This window comes from Canis lupus, chromosome 25 (assembly GCF_048164855.1).
Source record: "Canis lupus baileyi chromosome 25, mCanLup2.hap1, whole genome shotgun sequence".
Taxonomy (NCBI): Eukaryota; Metazoa; Chordata; class Mammalia; order Carnivora; family Canidae; genus Canis; species Canis lupus.
Genome location: NC_132862.1, coordinates 28,067,567 through 28,083,517, shown reverse-complemented (window position 1 = coordinate 28,083,517; position 15,951 = coordinate 28,067,567). Strand labels below are relative to the sequence as shown.

The following is a 15,951-nucleotide window of genomic DNA, read 5'->3' as shown; positions in this document are numbered from 1 at the left end:
AACAACTTGCTTTCAACAATTGAAAGAGAACCTAATCAGGGTTATCAGCTGATGGATCATTAAAAATAATTTTTATTGTTAGATCTTTATGTGATTCTTCTGGCATATAATTTGGAAGGAGTTCAAAGAGTCAAGTTACCAAAAACTCCATTCATTTTCATCTACTTATTTATGCGAACAAGTTTCCTCACTGAGTACATCCATGGAATCGAAAACTTGGAATAGAATGGATGTTGAACTTGTTCTCATTCTGGTGATACTCATCCATCAATAAAATAAACTAGTTGGGGGCATCTGGGTGGCTCAGTTGGTTAAAGGTCCAACTCTTGATCTCAACTCACGTCTTGATCTCAGGGTCTTGAGTTCAAGTCCTGCCTTGGTCTCCATGCTGAGTGTGGAGCCTACTTGAAAAACAAACAAAAAAGTAGTGGGAACTAGCAGTTCTATCTCTGTAAGATGCATTTCCAACAACATTTTACTTCTGTGTTTAATACTTATGTAAGTATTTAAAGATTTATTTATTATTTTAGAGAGAGAGAGAGTCCAGGCAGGAGCGCTGAGGGGTAGAAGGGAGGGAGAAAGAAAGAGAGATTCCTAGCTGAGTGAGGAGCCCTACCTAGGCCTCAATCTGAGGCCTGAAATCCTGACTTGAGCTGAAACCAAAAGTCAAGGACATAGCCAGCCACCCAAGCGCCCCTCTTACATAAATATTTAAAAAAACGTGCTTTGGTCATTCGAAATAATAAAGCTTTAAATTCTACGATCACAAGAGATTCAAACACGATCCTTAATTTCAATTTATTTCATTTTATTACAAGGGACTAGAAGATGATCAATAAAACAGACATAAAAGTCTATTATTAGGATAAAATTCTGGAGGGATGTGGAATGTAAATACGGAAGATAAAGGAAAGATGGAAATTGCCCAAGTATCAAAGAAACCGTATTTAAAAAAGTGGATTTGGTGGGCCTCAAAACTGCAATATTTGGAGTTGGCCGGCTATATTTAAAAGTGACAATGATAAAATATTCATAACCAGTTGGGGGAAAAAAAATGTAGATGTCTTTTTCAACTGCAGAAGGATGTACAGAATTTGGGGGACTCGTTAGCTACAAAGTCTGAAGATCCTGAGCAGAACCCAAGTCTGCAGGGAGGCCGGCTGAACCATTTCTTGGGGGGCGTTGGAATCACGGTTGGCCCCAAACCTGTGGCTCCACGTTGCGCGCGCGGGCGCAGCAGCTCGCCCCGTGTTCCCCGTTTCCACCGTCGCCAGCACCTCCCCTCTGGGCCGCGCAAGAGCAGGGACTTGTTGGATTCCTGGCTCGTCGCCTGCACACGGGGGTGGGGGTGGGGGTGGGGGTGGGGGTGGGGGGGGCGGACGCTCCCCAAACATCCCCGGAATGAATGACTTTATCGTGAGAACTCGGAAGGCTGTTAAAATCCCCGGCCAGCGCTCCAGCTTTCGTTCTGCGTGTCCCGGCGGCCGCGAGGCGCGGAGCAGGCGTGGGAAGACCCCGAGGAAAGTCTGAGCCCTCGGCGGGGGGGCGGGGCGGGGCGGGGCGGGGGCGGGGCGGGGCGGCCGGGGGCGGCGCCACCTCGGGCCTCCGCGCAGGCGCGCAGCCGTGTCCGCGTGAGTGCGCGCAGCGGCGCGCCTGTCCCCGCGCGGGCTCCGTAGCGCGTGTGCAGGCTGACGCAGCTCGCGGGCCCTCCTCCTGCTCGGCGGCGGCGGCGGCGGCGGCGGCGGCGGAGTTTTGGGCGTTTGGGAGGGGGCGAGCGAGGGAGCTAGAGTCAGGAGAGGGAGGCGGCGGCGGGGAGGAGGAGGAGGAGGAGGAGCAGGCGCCGCCATGGCCGCCGCTATCACCGACATGGCCGACCTGGAGGAGCTCTCTCGCCTGAGCCCTCTGCCCCCCGGCAGCCCCGGCCCGGCGGCGCGGGGCCGGGCTGAGCCCCCCGAGGAGGAGGAGGAAGAGGAGGAGGAGGAGGAGGCCGAGGCCGAGGCGGTGGCGGCGCTGCTGCTGAACGGCGGCGGCGGGGGCGGCGGCGGCGGCGGCGGCGGCGGAGTGGGGGGCGGCGAGGCGGAGACGATGTCGGAGCCGAGCCCCGAGAGCGCCAGCCAGGCCGGCGAGGACGAGGACGAGGAGGAGGACGAGGAGGAGGAGGACGAGAGCAGCAGCAGCGGCGGGGGCGAGGAGGAGAGCAGCGCCGAGAGCCTGGTGGGCAGCAGCAGCGGCGGGAGCAGCAGCGACGAGACGCGCTCGCTGAGCCCCGGCGCCGCCAGCAGCAGCAGCGGGGATGGGGACGGCAAGGAGGGCCTGGAGGAGCCCAAGGGACCCCGGGGCAGCCAGGGCGGCGGCGGGGGCGGCAGCAGCAGCAGCAGCGTCGTCTCCAGCGGCGGCGACGAGGGTTACGGGACCGGGGGCGGCGGAAGCAGCGCGACCTCCGGGGGCCGGCGAGGCAGCTTGGAGATGTCGTCGGACGGGGAACCCCTGAGCCGCATGGACTCGGAGGACAGGTCAGTGCCCGGGAGGGTGTCCCCTTCCCTTCTCCTTTCTGCGCTCGTGCGCCTCTCGAGGGGGGCACGAGGGGACTTGCTTTTTTTTTTTTTTTAAACTGAGGTCCCCCTGCGCCCCAGATCCGCGGCCCCTCCCCCCGGCTCCCAACTCGGAAATCTCTCCTGCCCGCCGCGCCCCTCTCGCCGCGGATGGCCGCCCGCAACTCTCCGACCGCCCCCCCCCAACTCTCCTTTCCCCGCCCTCTTTCCCCCCTCGGCTCTGCGCTCCGGACGGACCTACGGACAGCGCCAACTCCGAAACAGCCCTCAAAGTAGGCCCCGATCCCCTGGCGGAGCTCCCGAGGGCCTCGATGCTCACACCCCGGTACACAGGGTTCGCTCGGCCCCACCGTGTTCGCGAACACTTGTCAGAACTGTAATTGACAAGTGTTTTCCAACATGGCTGGTCTCGCCTGGATTTAACAGAACTTCCTTGTTCAGGGAGGAGACCCCCCCCCCCCCCCACCCCCCACTATCACTTTTCGCCACTTAGAAGGAAAACGACTGGCCTTTTGTAATTTGGTCAGTGCTTCTACAATTTCTCACGTGTAGTCATTATATACGCTCTCCAAAGTGATTTTGCTAACTTGTATTTTGCTTTGTGACTAAACGTGGGGAGAAAGTTTAGAAACACTTGTAGGAATTGTAGACGAGAATAATGGATTGATGTCCTTTAAGATGATTTTAGGGGATCAAAGAATTGGGAATCGTAATGAGGTACAGCCCGGAAGGCACACCATATTGGTATGCGGTTTAGAATCTTTAACAGGAATGTCATGATTTTTTAGACGGTGATATTAAAGTCGTGGATCGGAGAGATCTCTGAAGAAATAAGTAGCCTTTTTCTAAAGCTTGTTAGAAATAATATGAATAGGGATCCCCTGGTGGCGCAGCGGTTTGGCCCCTGCCTTTGGCCCAGGGCGCGATCCTGAAGATTCAGGATCGAATCCCACGTCGGGCTCCCGGTGCATGGAGCCTGCCTCTCCCTCTGCCTGTGTCTCTGCCTCTCTCTCTCACTGTGTGCCTATCATAAGTAAATAAAAATTAAAAAAAAAAAAAAAAAGAAATAACATGAATACAGTCAAAAATACGCTTCATTTTTTGGAGACATTACAGTTTATTGCATTAGTGTGTTTCAGTTATTACTTCTCATCACTTTGGAAAACTTCCTATTTTAACTAATTGGTTTTTAATGTACTTTTTTTTTTTTTAAACACAGAGACAACCATGTCATGCCTATTATACTGCTCCTGGCCTTTATTTTGACCATCTATTAATGTTTTGATGTTTTGATGAACAGTAGGATTTTTAACCATCGGTATTGATTGGTCTTTAAAAGTTTAAGTATTCTGAGGTTTTAGGAATTCGGATTGGTAACTAATAAAACGAACACTTTGGTTTATCGTTAATGTTACAAGGAATACAAAACTCTAAAAAACGTGAAAATATAGCACTAGATTCAGTTCAACATTTACTTTAGAGAAGAAAATACCTTGGATGGATGGATGGAGTAAAGTAGACTGTACAAACCCTAGAGAGACTGTGCTGAACTATGTAGGTATGGCAGGAAGGAGAATCTTTAAGATGATTAAAAATTGATGTGACCCACACAATGAAGCATATGTTATTTATCATTTTAGTATATCCTCGTCCATTGGTACCAGCAGATATTTGAAAGTTGACATCAGTTTATACAGTTAACATCTAGCACAGTTCTTCCATTTATCCAGCGTGTGTGGGCACACACAGGTTTAGCACTGCACAATTTAAATGTCTCTATTCATTCTCACAATTCTGGTGCAAGATAGGAATTACTTTGACTTCCATTTAACAGGTGAAGCAAATTGTCTTACTCAAAAAGTAAGTATGGAGTGGAAGAGCTGGATCCGAACAAAGGTTCTCAAGCCTCCTACTTCCACTTCACAAGAGTTAGAATACTCAACTCAAATAACAAGCTGTATGTGCCAGGATTTTTTTTTTTTTTTTTTAAGTTACTATTTGCTACATCCATTTAGGAGATGAACTATTATTGGTCAAGTAATATTTCAGGAAGTGGAGTTTTGGCTTCATTTCATATTTATAAGATAATCACTGGAATATCTAATTTTTACATCATATTTCAGAGTAAGGACTAAGATATTAGTGCCACAAGTCCAAATAAGGTTAAAGCTTCATAATCAAACATACTTGCTTTTCTTAATGCTTAAACATTAGAGAGTGCAAAATATTGTAATCTTTTTACTGTTTCAGAGTGAAAGATTATCACTTGTACGAAAAGGTTTTGCTAGTGAAACTGGATACGGTAGTCTTAATCTTCATTCTTAAATGCCCCCTTGTTGCCTTTAAGTTTTTTTTTCCTTAAGTGTCCTTTTTTTTTTTATTTTTAAAGATTTTTATTTATTTATTCATGAGAGTCACAGAGAGAGGCAGAGACACAGGCAGAGGGAGAAGCAGGCTCCACGCTGGGAGCCCCATGTGGGACTCGATCCCCCGTCTCCAGGATCACGCCCTGGGCGGAAGGCGGCGCTAAACTGCCGAACTACCCGGGCTGCCCTTAAGGGTCCTTTTAAATTTGGAAAGGATTCATAGTTCTTAGGAACTGTTCTGCAGATTACATTAATCTATGTAGATTTTATAAATTGATTTCATGGTAGGAGGCCGTAATTACTTTTGTAACTGATGTAAGGATATCGTGATTTTAAAGTGCTTTTAAAAAATTTGGGCATTCCTATAAAAATAATTTTATTATTAAAATTTACTGTTCTAGAATACCTGTTCAATTTTTCTCTTACTTTGAAATTAGATCATACTTTTGAGTTTAACATACCTTGGAATTTGTTGAACTATCTTAAGTATTTTTAATTGTAAGTGCTTCTTTTTAAGAAACATTTAGATATAAAGACTTAGATATTTAAAGCTCAGATCCAAGGTGTCAGTTTATAAACATCTAGTGGAAATGTTGTGTGGTGAAAAATGACTGATTTATAAAATGAATAAATGACAATTGCTACAAAAACATTGATTATTTTCCCCATGAGAAAGTTATTCAAAACCAGAATAAGCATATTAGTGTGTTTATTTTGGTAAAGTTAGAAAACCTTAATGTTGATATCGAATTTATTTTCTTTAGGGGAATATTTAGCTGTTTGAGACCACTATGAACTAGTTTTTCTTTTACTTCAAACCTAAGCTTAAGTATTTTTTAAAAAATTATCACTTTAAAAAAATAATTACCATCTTTTAAGTTAATTTCAGAGACGAACTTTTAAATAGAATTTTAGAATTTAAAATACTTCTGAAAGTTTTTAAGTTCACAAATTCTAGCTATTGAATCAAATTATACACTGGAAGTATTACCTTTTCTGTGTAAGTGAATTGATAATTTCTTTTGTAGTTGTTTCATTCATATATATATACATGTATACATATATATGAATAAAACCACAAACAAATATATGAATGAAACAACTACAAAAAGAAATTATATTTGTCATTTATATATAATATATACATGTATATACACATATATAACAATGTATTATACACACACACACACATATATATGTATATGTGTGTTCCCCCTTCCCCCTCCAACTAGATAGAATAGAAGCCATAACTTGTTTTGAAAAGCCAAGACCACCATCAGCCACTTTTACCACCTTTCTGGGTAAGTCCATGCCAAGTGGAAAGTGCATGTGTAAGGATGGGGGTAATAGGGAAAGACATAAAAGTATGAAACTTAGTGATCAGGAAAGGCCACAGGCCCTTATCATTTTGTGGATCAAGATTTGTAATCCCAATCTTAGGGGGTTGCAAACTTTGAGGTGTAACTGACATTGCTCTGATGCTGGGAAAACGGGCTTATATTGCCCAAATTCTCAGTGGTATGACTGGGAAGATCTTCCAATTTGGAGTCTAAATTTTTAAGTCCTGTTCATACCAGAAGGCTGCTTGCTGAAGTTATCATCAAGATTTATTAAGGATCTCTATGGTTGAGGCAATGCAATACTTTTATGTAAAGTAATTTTTGCTCATACTTTATGATAAACTCCTTTCAGTATTTACCTCTTCAACTCTGAAGCAGCTGTCCATAGTCTCTAAAGTCATTCTTTTCAATGACCTTTTATTTTGATTAAGTTTAGGGAAAAGAGCTTTTTAGTAGGTCTCCGTTTTCTTTGATAACCTGTAACTCCCAGTTAAGTAAGGCATGGTTCTGTGCATGAAACAAATCATGAAAAAACTACAGACTTCAGGACTGAATTTATGGAGAGATTCTAGGGGGTCATTTTACTTTTAAGAAAAGTTAAGGCTACTATGTTGAGTCAGAGAATCCTGTAAGTTGATTTGCTAACCAAACAGGTATTTACTATGTGCAGGACTCTATTGAATATTGTGGAAGACGGGAAGAGAAAAATGCTTTCCGCTTCATCCATCTTGCGTATTGCTGTGAGACTTTTAATTCCAAGGTGTATGTTCCTAGCACAAGACTTTATTGAGTCTTATATAAACAGAGTCAAACTTTACACCTTGCCAGTTGTATTAGCTATTATTTATTGCTGTGTAGCAAATTTCTTTCAAATTTAGCAACTTTTAAAGGAACAGACATTTGTTATCACACAGTGGTTTCTGAGAGTTAGAAGTGGATAGGCTTAGCTGGGTGGTTCTGGCTCAGAGTTTCATGAGATTGTAGTGAAAAGGTTGGCCAGCACTGCAGTCATCTGAAGATTTGACTGGGGCTAGACATGTGTTTCCAAGATGGCTTACTTATTGTAGCTCTTGGCAGGATGCTTCAGTTACTCACCAAGTCAGAATCTGTGTATCCTCATGACATAGCAGCTATTTCCCCTCAGAGCAAGTGGCAGAAGAAGCCACAAAGTCATTTTATGACCTAAATATACTTATTTTTTCTTCTTCCTACGTTTTCATGTAGCAGGTAAGTTTTTCCTATTTTCTTTTTTCATTTATTCCCTGTTACACAATAATTACTTCAGATTTTGTTCACTTAAGGCCCATCAAAATGCCACAACAAATTCTGGCTTTAATTTCTTTTTCCATTTAATTCCTATAGATGTATTTTTTTCCTTCCTGCTTATGGCTTTATTCTAGGTGGTGGGATATAGAATGCTTGTATAAAAAAAATAGAATGCTCGTATAAAGAGTGTGTATCTGAGTCAAAGGTCACAATTTAGATCTTGGTCTTGCTACCTGTATTATGATTTTAAGTAATATCTTTGAGCCTTGGTTCCCTAACTACGTAAAAAGGTTAGATTTTACCATGAAGGTGTTCTAAAGTGCAAAAGAATTTCTGGTAGAGTCCTGTGAACTTTCTGAAGAATCCATGTTATTTGAATGCTTGCTTTATCCATTTTGTTGTACAGTGGTGTTTTTGAGAGCAGAAACAGTTTTAGCTCATTTAGATCTTTATAGTGTCTAAATACAGTACCTTGGATATGGTGAGTAATTAATTATTAGCATTAAATTGAAATAACAATACAATTTATATAAATAAAGGGAACTATAAACTGAAGGCCAGGATTTAGTGCCTTTGGTTGGATCATTGTATTTGATATTGCTAAGTTTAGTCATTGGGTCAGTGTACTCCAGTAAAGCCAGTGAGATCCTATGCAAAATTTTATGTGATTTCTCTGAGAAGATGTTGACAACTTCTAGCAGATTTTCAAAGGAATTTGGTCTAAGAGCTACTAGTTTGGGGGCACCTGGCTGGTCAGCTGGTAGAGTATATGATTTTTGATCTCAGGGTCATGAGTTCAAGCCTCATGTTAGGAGTAGAGTTTACCTTAAAAAACAAAAAGAACAAGGGGCACCTGGTTGGCTCAGTTGGTTAAAAGTCTGACTTGGTTTCTCCTCAGGTCATGATTTCAGGGTTGTGGCATCGAGCCCTGTATGGGGCTCAGCACTAAGTATGGAGTCTGCATGATATTCTCTCTCTCCTTCTCTGTCCCTCCCGTGGCTTGCGCACGTGTGCCCTCTTCTCTCTCATATAAATGATTAAGTAAAACCTTAGAATAAAACAAAAACTACCAATTTAGAGGAGATCCAGAGATACATAATAATTGTTTATTAACTAACTGATTGTGGACAATTCTACCAACAAAAATGATAGGACAATTCTGAAATTGTTAATGTCTGTAAAAAACATTTTTTAAATGAGTGTGAGTATGGAAAGTCTGAAATGGATAGTCACCAGAGGTTTTTTTTCCCCCTAAATAATTGTTAAGAAGCATTTACTGTATAAAAATGCATAACATTTTATCAAAGTTAAATGGAAATTTTGAAGTTAAGGAGGGAGAAGGTATAGGGAGAATAGTGGTTTAAGACTGTGATTTGAGTCAGAATGTGTGGTTTGAATTCTGGTTTTCACTTAAACTGGGTGACTATGGGACAGTTATTTATTTACCATCTTACTGTTCAGGTTTCTCTTCTGTAAAAAAGGGACAATAATAGTTAACTATCCTATAAGATTGTTAAGGGGATTACATGTAGAGTATTTGGCACACAGTCTATTTTAAATGTTTACTGTGTGATAGGTATTTAGCCCACGGGTATACATAGAATCCCTCTGTTATGTGCCAGGTGGTATTCTAGGTACAGGGTACAGAGTAGTGAGTAAAACAAAGCCCCCTGACCTCATGAGTTGGGGAGACAAATTGCACAAATGAGCTAGAAATAGCCGGTAATGATCTTTTGTTGTAATGAAGCAGTATCAGATCTGAATGCCAAAAAGTACTAGACCAACTGGTAATTGTGTGGCAAGTATCTGTAAATGAGTGCCACAGAGACTTGCAAAAGGATATGCCAGGCCAAATATTTCATTGCAAAATCTACATTTTAATCAGCTTTCCTTTAACATATATAATCTATTCAGTGGTCGACCTAAAAGGTCACATAATAGTTTTTAATATATAAGTGAGCTACTGACCTATTAGTAAAACTCTTCGGAGTTTATTTTCTAGTACTGGTAATGGACTTGCAGTGATCTACTCACATGTCGAGTTCATTTTTATGACTGTTAGCATGCATTTGTGCAAATCACGGTTATGTTGGTCTTGGAACTAAATGGACAATTTTGGGCATCAGAGGAGATCAGAGGGATGTATGGATGTTTAAAAAAAATCACATTTTGAGCATTTACTCTGATGCTTAATTTGGTGCTCTTTTGGGCAGTCCCGGTAGCGCAGCGGTTTAGCACCGCCTGCAGCCCAGGGTGTGATCCTGGAGACCTGGGATCGAGTCCCACGTCAGGCTCTCTGTGTGGTGCCTGCTTCTCCCTCTGCCTGTGTCTCTGCCTCTCTCTCTCTCTGTCTCTATGAATAAATAAAATAAAATCTTTAAAAAAAAATTTGGTGCTCTTTCTACTGATAAGAAAGAAATGTGATGATGCCTCCTCAGTTTTTATTTTTATTTTTTAAATAGGCTCCATGCCCAATGTGGGGCTTGAACCTCACTACCGTGAGATGAAGAGTCGCATGCTCTACAGACTGAGCCAGCCACGTGCCCTCAGATACTTCGTTTTTAATGACAAGACTAAAAAAGATGGTTCCGTTGTTTTCTAGTTTTTCTGTAAAGTGTTTGTGACACAGTATATTACATTAAAATAAAAACTGGCAAATATTGTAGTCAGTGGTTAAAATTTTGGTGGGAGGGTACTGGATTTTAGTGTTAGGTGAGTGATGGGAAATTTTTAGAAAGTCTAAATGAAGCATAGGAAAGAGCCTACCATATTCAGGAGACTTCTTTCTAGGTCAGAGGATTCACATTGGAACTGGAAAATAAGAATGGCTAAAGTGGGATTTCTTATGCCAACACAAATGTAGGCATTTTGTCAGTGTGGATTTGTGAATCAGATTCTTTTGCTGCTCCCCAACTTCTGTCTTTGTAACTCCTAATCACATTCAGGTTTTATCATTTTCACGGGCTGACTATTCCTGATTCTTTGTTGAGGCACATTGCTAGCACTCCCAAGTTTTTTGTTGCCCTTGTTACAGTTTGAGTATTTACTGTTTCTCTTTCCTGCTAGAATATATGCTCCTTGAGAATAGGAATCCTGTCTCTTTTGATCATTGTTCTATCCACAGCACCTGGCACAGTGCTTGATACTTATTTTAGGGATTCTTTTTTCTTTTAACATTTTTTCAGTAATCTCTACACCCAGTGTGGGTTTCAGATTTACAACCCCAAGATCAAGATTGCATTCTCTACCTACAGAGCCAACCAGGCACCCCTTAGGTATTCTTAAATGTATTTTGGATGAATGATGAATCTCCTGTGTTATAGGAAAACGTGGCAAAGGTAGAGAGGAAATTATGGGAGCTGCGAGACCAATTAGGAAGTGGTAGGAATAGTACAGGTGTGAAATGAAGAGACTAGAGCTAGGGTAGAAGTTGGGGAAAAAGTCATGCTTGGGAAACTAAATCAAAGGAAAGAAAAACTAATTTCCTGGATAGCTTATAAGAAAAATATTATGTTATTATTTTTGAGTAAAATGTTTTTTTTCTTGAGGATTTCATTGGAACAATAGCTTGCTTATTTTTCCAGACACATCCATCACTGAAATAACTCAAGGAAAAGTTGGGTAGTGAAGGAGCATGAACCTTAACTTAGGAGTTACAATTTACTTCTCAAAATTTGCTTCCTTACCTGTAAAATAGGATATTTTAGTATTGTGATTAAATGAGATGGAATATGTAGAGGGCCTAGGGTTGTATTTATTTATTTAAAAATATATTTGTTTATTTATTTATTTGACAGAGATAGAGTCAGAGAGCACAAATAGGGGGAATGCAGAGGGAGAGGGAGAAGCAGGCTTCCTGCTGAGCAGGGAGCCCAGTGTTGGGCTGGATCCTGAACCCTTGAGATATGACCTGAGCTGAAGGCAGACGCTTAACCTGCTAAGCCTCCCAGGCTTCCCCCAGGGCTATATTTAATTCATAGAGTCATTTATGCTTCCATTCTCATGCATATAGATGTGGAAGGAAAACTTGGGTGAGAATGAATGATATTGTAGTACTGGCTTTACTGGAGACGGCTTGCAAATCATTTTATTTCTCTGAACTTCAGATTAGTTTTTTTTTTCTTAAAAGTGAGAATTTAAATGATACAATTTGGAGCTCAAATGTGATGATTCTGAAGTAGACTTGGCAAATGCTTTCTATTTTATCCTTTCGATTTTATCCTTTCGACAAACCCAGAGTATTGCAAGCATGGCTTTGTTATAGCCAGGATCTCAAACATAGTTTAGATAGGTTCTTCTGCTTTCAAAAATCACCATAATTTATGGTATTGTATTAAAATACCTGTTTGTGGGATCCCTGGGTGGCGCAGCGGTTTGGCGCCTGCCTTTGGCCCAGGGCGCGATCCTGGAGACCCAGGATCAAATCCCACATCGGGCTCCCGGTGCATGGAGCCTGCTTCTCCCTCTGCCTGTGTCTCTGCCTCTCTCTCTCTCTCTCTGTGACTATCATGAATAAATAAATAAAATCTTTAAAAAAAAAAAATACCCGTTTGTGTTTGTTTTTTCTAGGCTATAACATTTGTAAGGATTAAAGTCTGGTTTTATTTATTTATTTATTTAAATATTTTATTTATTTATTCATGAGAGGCAGAGAGGTAGAGACACAGGCAGAGGGAGAAGCAGGCTCCATGCAGGGAGCCCGATGCGGACTCGATCCTGGGTCTCCAGGATCACGCCCTGGGCCAAAGGTGGCACCAAACTGCTGAGCCACTTGGGCTGCCCTCCGTTTATTTTTTATACTTGCATTGCTTACCAGCTGTATTCACCTATTGCACTGCCTATGTTCAGAATTCAATAATTTGTTGAATTCAGCTGAATGTAGATGTACCTGATACATATTTCTTCTTTCTCACTATCATGACTGTATGAAACAAGGAGAACCATTCTGTGCCTCATACATTCCCTCAATTCTTCTTCTTCTTTTTTTTTTTTTCCGTGTATTTACTCATTTAAGTAATCTCTATACCCAATGTGGGGCTCAGACTCACAACCTCCAGGATCAAGAGTCTTGTGTTCTTGTAACAGAGCCACTGGGTACCCCTTCTCCCAATTCTTTTTAACAGCATAGTTAGAAACAGTATTTGAAAAAAGTTGTGGTTTTTGAGTAATTTAAAAAGCAGACATCCCCAACTAATATTTTGTTTCCGAACAAAGAAATAAATTTACATACTATTTTAGGTGAAAACTATTGTGTGTGCTTTGCTTATGAATCTGAGACTCATGAGCTTATTGGAAGGATTTTATGAAGTTCAATTCATTGCATCCTCACAAACAACTGATGAAGCGAGGAAAGCAGACATTAGAACTTACCCAGAGTTGCATAGCTCCTGGAGAATGTAGGCAGTCCTGGCGGATGTGCTTTAAGCTCTTATGCTGCCTGTATGACTCTTGTAACCAGCCTTGACTAGGGGAGTTTAATTAAAATAGTATTAAGTCAGTGGCTAGTTTAAATTTCAGCCTCTCTTACAAAGAATAACTTAGGAGCTTGAATTCGTTTACATTTCTGGGCCTGATTTTCATTGGTAATTATAATATAGCCTAGATTCCTTTGAAGGCTATGAAGTATAAAAGTTGATTTTTAAGTGTTGTAGTTACTCAGTCTTCCGGGGAATAGAGTCTTTAGTAGCATTTTCTTTCTTTCTTTTTTTTTTTTTTTTCTTTTAAAGATTTTTTTATTCATGAGAGAGACATAGAGAGAGGCAGAGACATAGGCAGAGGGAGAAGCAGGCTCCATGCAGGGAGCCTGCTGTGGGACTCTATCCCAGGACTCCAGGATCATGCCCTGAGCCAAAGGCAGATGCTCCATCGCTGAGCCACCCAGGCGTCCCTGCTATTTTATTTCTAAATTATAAAATTTTTGTCATTACTTTTTATAAGTATTTGTCAAAGTACCAAGAATGGATGAGTCAGCAGTAGATTTTTTAGTGCTTTACATTTATGTTGACAGTCATTTGAACATGTCTTTTGAGGTGTTTAGGAGTTCTGTAGGCATTTTTGCCAGAAATGTGTGTATGAAATCGTCTGATAAAATTATTTTTATGCTTTTACACCAACTTAAAAAAAAACAAATGTGATTGCTTCTGTATAAAATGAGTGTTATTCTTCATAGCAGATTTTTTTTACATAACTTTCTTGGCATATAGGCATTTTCCTGGAAATCTTTTTGAAGGTAAAAGATTAAAAAAAAGGTAAAAGCTAACTCCTTATATAATGTAATTACATTGAAATAGAATGTTTTTAGTATTACAGTCTTTTTGAACGTAATTGCTTGCTGAGCTGGTCTTAAACTGCGAGAAAAATGTGGTGGAGTAATCTTAAAGAGCAATAGACTAGAAATGAGAAGCAAATTTCAAATGATGTGCATGTAAGAATGCAGCCTACTTGTTTTCCATAGGCTATATTTCATCATTGTTGCATAAAGTCCCTTTTGACCAATTTAGTGAATGCTGCTGGGTCTTGGGGAAAAAATCTTTTGTTTTTATTCAGAGAAATAATTGTAGGGATGGAAAGTAGTCTTTTTCTTGATTAGAAAAACCCATTTTAGCTTTTTAAATTACAGTGATAATAGCTTGTAATTACAGTAACAATAGTAATAATAATATCTTGGTTTTGGCTAATGATTTTTAGTGTGCCTCCAATTAATTTTTATGATTATTTCAGTATGACAAAGCCATATATTTTACTTGCCTTAAAAATGCTACTTAAATTTGTCACTAAAAGTATGTGAGCATTTACTGTGTGCAAGGCACTATACTGCTTAGGTTTAGGAGTTTACTCTAAATGAGAGGCTTACAGGTGATTCATAGTACAATCAATCAGATCAGAAGGAAGCAGAATTCTTTCTACCTTAGGGGAGTAGGGAAGGCCTTAAGAATATGTGACTTGAGATATATAATGCATGTAATCAAACAAGCACTTTGGGCAGCCCGGGTGGCTCCGCAGTTTAGTGCCGCCTTCAGCCCGGGGCGTGATCCTGGAGACCGGGGATCGAGTCCCACGTCAGGCTCCCTGCATGGAGCCTGCTTCTCCCTCTGCCTGTGTCTCTGCCTTTCTCTCTCTCTCTGTCTCTCATGAATAAATAAATAAAATCTTAAAAAAAAAAATAAAATAAGGACTTTTACTTTTTTTTTTCATTTTTAACTTGTTTTTTCTAATTGCTTCTGAGTTTAAAGACCTAAAAGCCTGCAATACCATAGCAGTTTGGAAGGCAAAACCAGGTGGCCTTACTGAAATCTGATGTGATCTAAATTCTTTAATCCCATTTAAAATCAGTTTCATCATTTACTATTTGTTCTTGATAAAGAAAAGCCAAAGTCTCTGCCCCTTTATCCCTAGACAAATGAATATTTGGAGTTGGATTTTATGTTGACATTGTAGGCTTCTATCTGTTTTAGTGGCTTAAGTTCTAAATTTGGGACAAGTTCTACTTGAGGATAGTGTTGCTTTCTATGACCTTGAATTATTTTTTTTTATAAAGCTAATTGGCTTGTAGGAATTTTTTTTTTTTTTTTTTTTTTTAAAGAAAGAGGAGGGGCAGAGGGAAGGGGAGAGGGAGAATCTTAAGATCCATATCCAGCATGGAACCAGATGCCAAGCTTGATCTCACAAGCCTTAGATTGTAACCTGAGCTGAAATCAAGAGTGGAACGCTTAACTGAGCCACCCAGGCACCCCAGGAAACTTGTTAGCAAAACTATCTATCTGCCTAAAAACACTTGATCTTAGCCAAAAGGCTGAGAAGTGATTCTGTCTGCCTAAATTAATCAAATTATATATGAATGTTAAATATCTTTTGTGTTATGAATGTTATAGATGTACAAAAACAAAGAAACAACTTTTTGTATGTGCACACCAAGTGAACCTGTCAGTTACTTTGACGTGATACAGGCTGTATTTCAGTATTTCTCAAATCTGATTTGCTCAAATATTTCCTATGTATAAATGTGTCTGCTGAGTTGTTTGGCATTTGTGTTGTATTTGTGTGACTTTGGGCAAGTCATATAATTTCTATATTTCAGTCTCTTTTATCTGTTAAGATGAGGGTACTGATAGTACCTACCTCATGTGGTTTAATCAACTTTTTTGATTAAATGAGTTAATACATGTCAAGCATGCTTTCAGTTACTATGGCTGCATGACAACCAACTCCAACATTAATGGTTTTATTTTTTTTTATTTTTTTATTTTTTACATTAATGGTTTTAAACAATTATTTTGCTTACAGATCTAAGATCTGAGCAGGGCTGGGTAGGGGTAGGTCATTCTTGCTCCATTTAGTGTCAGTTTAGAACTACAAGTGAACAGTTTAGAAAAGGTTAGGGACTCTCATCACCAGAAAACTCCCTTAACCACTCACAGGTCTGTCACA

General features: G+C 40.6%; 1 protein-coding gene across 12 annotated transcripts in view; it reads left to right on the top strand.

Annotated features, from left to right (window-relative positions):
- Positions 1 to 1,749: 1,749 nt before the first annotated feature.
- Positions 1,750 to 15,951, top strand: part of AEBP2 (AE binding protein 2) — a 205,157-nt gene continuing 190,955 nt past the window's right edge. For 5 of the 12 annotated variants that reach the window (XR_012017641.1, XR_012017642.1, XM_072798779.1 and 2 more), the window contains exon 1: positions 1,751 to 2,513. Coding sequence is in view for 10 of the 12 variants with exons in the window: in XM_072798779.1 (XP_072654880.1) it covers positions 1,846 to 2,513 (668 nt within the window). In the remaining 2 variants the exon portion in view is untranslated. Of the gene's footprint in view, positions 2,514 to 15,951 lie in introns of all 12 variants that reach the window. The other 7 variants (XM_072798785.1, XM_072798786.1, XM_072798783.1 and 4 more) reach the window with 3 other exon arrangements.